General features: G+C 44.6%; 1 protein-coding gene across 1 annotated transcript in view; it reads left to right on the top strand.

Annotated features, from left to right (window-relative positions):
* LOC119417379 (sodium- and chloride-dependent creatine transporter 1-like) overlaps positions 1-800 on the top strand; it is a 7628-nt gene extending 6828 nt beyond the window's left edge. Inside the window, exon 8 of the mRNA XM_037684582.1 lies at positions 526-800. Coding sequence (XP_037540510.1) covers positions 526-660 — 135 coding nt within the window. The 3' untranslated portion in view covers positions 661-800. The remainder of the gene's footprint in view (positions 1-525) is intronic.
* The last annotated feature ends 4227 nt before the right edge of the window (positions 801-5027 follow it).

Below are 5027 nucleotides of genomic sequence, written 5' to 3'. Positions count from 1 at the left end.
AAAGTTATTTTTAAATATTTTGAAAATTATTTTTAAACATTTTGAAAGTTATTTTTAAACATTTTGAAAGTTATTTTTAAACATTTTGAAAGTTATTTTTAAATATTTTGAAAGTTATTTTAAACATTTTGAAAATTATTTTTAAATATTTTGAAAGTTATTTTAAACATTTTGAAAGTTATTTTAAACATTTTGAAAGTTATTTTAAACATTTTGAAAGTTATTTTAAACATTTTGAAAGTTATTTTAATCTGTTTCAAAGCGGCCTGTTTGTGTTTTAGTTGTGTTCTGTAAGTCCAAGACGACAGACCAAAGCTCAGCTGTTTTCTCTTCGTGTCCTTCAGCTGTTTTGTGGACAAAGAGCCGAAGGACGTTTATAAACGAGACGTGGAATGTCTTCCAACTGTCCCACAGGAAATCCAATGGTTCTTTTGGGCCTTTCTGATCTGTGTTTGTGGTAAATGTTCATAAGTTTCAAGGCTGTGGCGGCCATCTTTGTGACCCCCTGACCTCTGTGTCTTGCAGCGCTGGGCCCACCTGACCAGTCCGGTCTGGGGGGCCCACCACCTGGACTACATGGCCCCCGACATCAAGTCACTGAGCTCTCTGTCCCCCGGCACTGAAGACAACAAGGTCATCATCTTTGAGAGCGTCATGTAGGCCAGACGCAGGCCGACCCACCTGAGACAAGATGGCCGACCTCGCACCACTGCCGGGACTGATGAGCAGGCTCCGCCCACATCGACCGGTCCACATCATCCCAGAACTTTTAACCTCCTCCTGGACCTGTCCTCGTCTTTCCCAACAGAACGTCTTCAAGCTGGCAGCTGTCCGGGTTCTTCACATGTGAAAACTTGGGTCCTGCTGGTTCTTCTGGTTCTGCTGGTCCTGCTGGTCCTGCTTGTTCTGCTGGTCCTGCTGGTTCTGCTGGTTCTGCTGGCCTTGTTCGTTCTGCTGGTCCTGCTGGTCCTGCTGGTTCTGTTGGTCCTGCTGGTTCTTCTGGTTCTGCTGGTCCTGCTGGTTCTGCTGGTTCTGCTGGCCTTGTTGGTTCTGCTAGTCCTGCTGGTTCCTGCTTCTTCAAGGATGCTGCAGACCAAGGACAGTCTTCCTGTGGACTCAGCTTGTATCTGGGGGGGGGGGGGGGGTGCAGGTAATAAAATGCGCCGTCAGTCTTCTTCCAGACCAACTGACTGATCCACTTCCAGCTCTCCGACCCGTCAGAACCCAGCAGAACTTCTGTCTGAATGACTGCAAATAAAACCAACGACGAGCCTGTCGACTGGACCACGAGTCCGTTTCTACATTAGTGAGGCGACCCGGAGAGGACCCTCTGACATCAGAACATCTCAGAACCATCTCAGAACCATCTTAGAACCTTCTCAGAACCATCTTAGAACCTTCTTAGAACCATCTTAGAACCATCTCAGAACATCTCAGAACCATCTTAGAACCATCTTAGAACCTTCGCAGAACCATCTCAGAACCTATTCCTGATCACAGAAGTGGACTTCTTGCTTCTGGTCCAGATCATCCGTTTGCACTCATTCAGACACTTCTGCTGCTCTATGTGGCATTAGGGGAAAATACCAGCCGTCCCTGAACGCACCACGCTGACAGGGACTACATTAAACCATTTGGCGCATCCAGCTGATCCCAGAACAGATTCTCTGTAAGCCCAGGCATGTGGACCGGGTCAGAGGTCAAAGTTTCGGTCTCACACGGACCTCAGGTCCAATCAAGTGCCAAACTCATCCTGCTGGGCTGATCCCAGAACTGGATCCAGGCTGCCAAAACCGACTCTTTTTTTATGGTTCTAGCCCGTCGATGCTACATGTTCCCCGGACCGGCCCGGCCCGCTGACTGCAGCAGCTCCGGACGGGTTTCAGGTTCAGCTGAGCCTGATTTGGGTCCAAGATCTTCCAGGAGCACCTTCAGTCAGCTCATTATAAATGTTATCTGTCAGTTTCTAATATTTATGATCAGTCGGTCCAGATGATTCCAGGAAGCAGCGGAACCAGCTGGGGGGTCGGATCAGAACCGGGGGGCTCACCGCCCGCCAAGCGTTGCCTTACATCTTACGTCTTAACTCCAGAACCCAAACCCCCGAGCCCTGCAGGGCCTGTCCGGTCCATGGCTCTGGTTTCAAATGTGTCCATTCAGCAGTCGGCAGGGGGCGTGTCCACAACTCTGTCTCCTAGCAACAATTCAGCATCAGTCCACGGTGGGAAACGTTAGAACGTCCATTTGCACTTTCAGAGGAATCGTGATAAAAATCCATTTTTGTTTTAAAGATTGTAAAAAAAAAAGTTTATTTTCAAGAGACTTTTATTTTGCTGATACGTGTAACAGATATAACTATATTATTTATAATATAATATATTATATTATAAACAGATGATCTTTGAGTTAACTATATTTGATCCAGTATTGTGTGGAAAGGAGTTTCGGCTGATTGTTAGCATTTAGCTGTTTAACACAAGCAACAAGCCGCCCAAAGCTTCAGGCTACCTCACTTCCTATTCAGATTTTCAAAATAAACATCTCTCAGCTTTTTATGCAAACGATGTCGGCAGCAAGCAGGAGGATTGTAGGAAACATTAGCCAGTTTCCTCCTTGAGTTGCAGCTCTGAAGGTTTCTCCGGGATGCTGTAAAACACTGAACCAGACACACTTTATAAGCAGAACATGGGCGGGCGCCGCCACGCCTTCCAGCTGCTCTCTGATTGGCTAAAGTGAACAAGCTGCAAGGGGCGGAGTTTACCACAATGCAGTGTTAAAGCTGGCGAGCTCAGCGTGAAACGTTTAAAGTGCTCAAGTGTTTTCAGAGTTTCAGCTTTAGACCATTTTTAGCTTTTTACTGTTTTTCTGTTTTAGAATCAGTGTTTTCCCTCTCAGACCTCCCACGGATCAGATTTAATCTGCGAGACTCGTTTGGTTTGTTTTTATCTTCAGCTGGAAGATTTAAACGCATTAGACGCGAGTTTGACTGTTTGACAAGTGAACAGATCGCGTCATCATCAGCGTAGAGTGAGAGCATCAGACGTTACATCTCATGACCAGAACCTGCTTCACATCTGATCAAACTTATTTCAGAGTAACTTCAGGCAGCACGCTTTTCAGATTATTTGGGTTCAGATTAAACCTCCAGAAATTAATTAAAACAATACATTTTAAAATGAGCCTCTTCATGATGATGTGCTGAAAGTTTCTGAACATTTGAGTTTTTCATTAAAACACTTTGATTAAATGTGGACAAATCAAAGAAGGGATTAAAAAAACTAAAGTGATAATCTGAACTCACTGGGTTCAATCTGAGGTCCAGCTTTTGTTTAAAATGTTGTATGTTAAATCCTGAGTGTTTAACGAGACGATCGTGAAGATGAACTTTAATTAACTGATGTCTGAGATGTAAAGATCAAATGTTTTAGATGATTTAAATGTTGATGTTTGGGAGGGGAAGCTTTCATCCCACGCTGATGTTTCAGTCTCTGTGCTCTTCTTGACAGTACAACGGTCTGAGGTGGACGAGTTCAGGGTTACTGGACGAAACCACCAAAAACGCTGCTGTACCACAGAACAAACTGGAAACGGGTCAGTTCTGGAGACAAACTGACGCTGGGTTTGGGTTACGTTTTTAAATTGAGTCAAATGATTGGCAATATTTACACAAGTTTAAATACATCAAACATTTTAACTGATTAAATTAATCTGTAACAGTAATAATATCGCCGAACTGTCCGTCTGTTTCCAGCGCCAACCAATCACGTCACAGTTTACATGATGATGTCAGAGTGATGGCACGGGATATGCCACATGTCGGGGTCGGTCAGAGTCTTATGGAGGATGAGGAGACATCAAGGAGGAAAATCTGATCGAATCACATTTAAATAAATATCAATAAATTTCAGCTGTGATCCGATATTCACTATAATCGATATTCAGTGAAGTCAAACTGATGGCTGGGCTTCTGTTTCTGGAATATTTCTCACGTCTCTGAGTCCAAAGATTCTTACAAACCTTTAGATGTCCAGAGTAACAAAATGTAAAAATAACAAACTGCTCTCAGGAGAAGAAACCGGTGAGACGTGATTGGTTGGCGAGTTTGATTAAAAGGTCCAAACTGGGACAGCGTCTGTCCACCTGGTGGTCCTCTGGAGGTTCTGATGTTACTGTCCACCGTGCTCATCCTGGTGTCCTTCAGTGGACGGCGTCTGGTCCTGGACTCTAACCTCAGCCCAGCTTTATGTTTTTTAAATCCACCGTTTAAACGTTTCGCATCCCGAAAACCTCAAAGAAACGAAGAGAAGACAGGCCACTTTACTGCACGGAAAACGTGACACAACCGTTAAAACTGAGCGTAAGAGAAGCTGAGCTGATGTTGACCAGCAGGCGGCGCTCTACTCCGGTTCGAGGCTTCGAGAGTTCGGGCTGGAAACACAAAACGGTTGCGTTAAACACGAAATCATCTCAAAGTGTGAAACTACGTCGGTAATGGTAGCTAACAAATCGGCCAGCTAAACTACTGTAAAAACTTATGTTTTTAGCACTAAACTGATTTAATTATAGTTTATTAAACATTTTTTGTTTGTTTACATTTTTTGTCCTTTTTTACAAAGCTGCACAAACAATGTGTTCGCTACAAATGATGCTAACAGGCTAACAGCAGGTAGCCGGGTGTGTTGAACTAAACTAGCGCTGCAAGACCAAGCCGCGGAGTCAGGCTAGTTTTTACATTGGCTGAAGTCCGAGTCCAGATAGCGAGCTAAGCACAAACTGCTGTTTACAACTTCATGAATGTTTTATAACCTTCTTGTTGGAGCTAACCAAAACGCTGTGCGACGTTGGACGGCCTGACGTTGGATGGTCTGATGTTGGATGGTCTGATGTTGGACGGCCTGACGTTGGACGGCCTGATGTTGGACAGTCTGACGTTGGATGTCCTGACGTTGGACGGCCTGACGTTGGACGGTCTGATGTTGGACAGTCTGACGTTGGATGTCCTGACATTGGACAGCCTGACGTTGGAC

Source organism: Nematolebias whitei, chromosome 11, assembly GCF_014905685.2.
Source record: "Nematolebias whitei isolate Nwh7 chromosome 11, NemWhi1, whole genome shotgun sequence".
Taxonomy (NCBI): Eukaryota; Metazoa; Chordata; class Actinopteri; order Cyprinodontiformes; family Rivulidae; genus Nematolebias; species Nematolebias whitei.
Note: the sequence above shows the minus strand (reverse complement) of the source record. Positions and strands in the feature narration are given on the sequence as shown.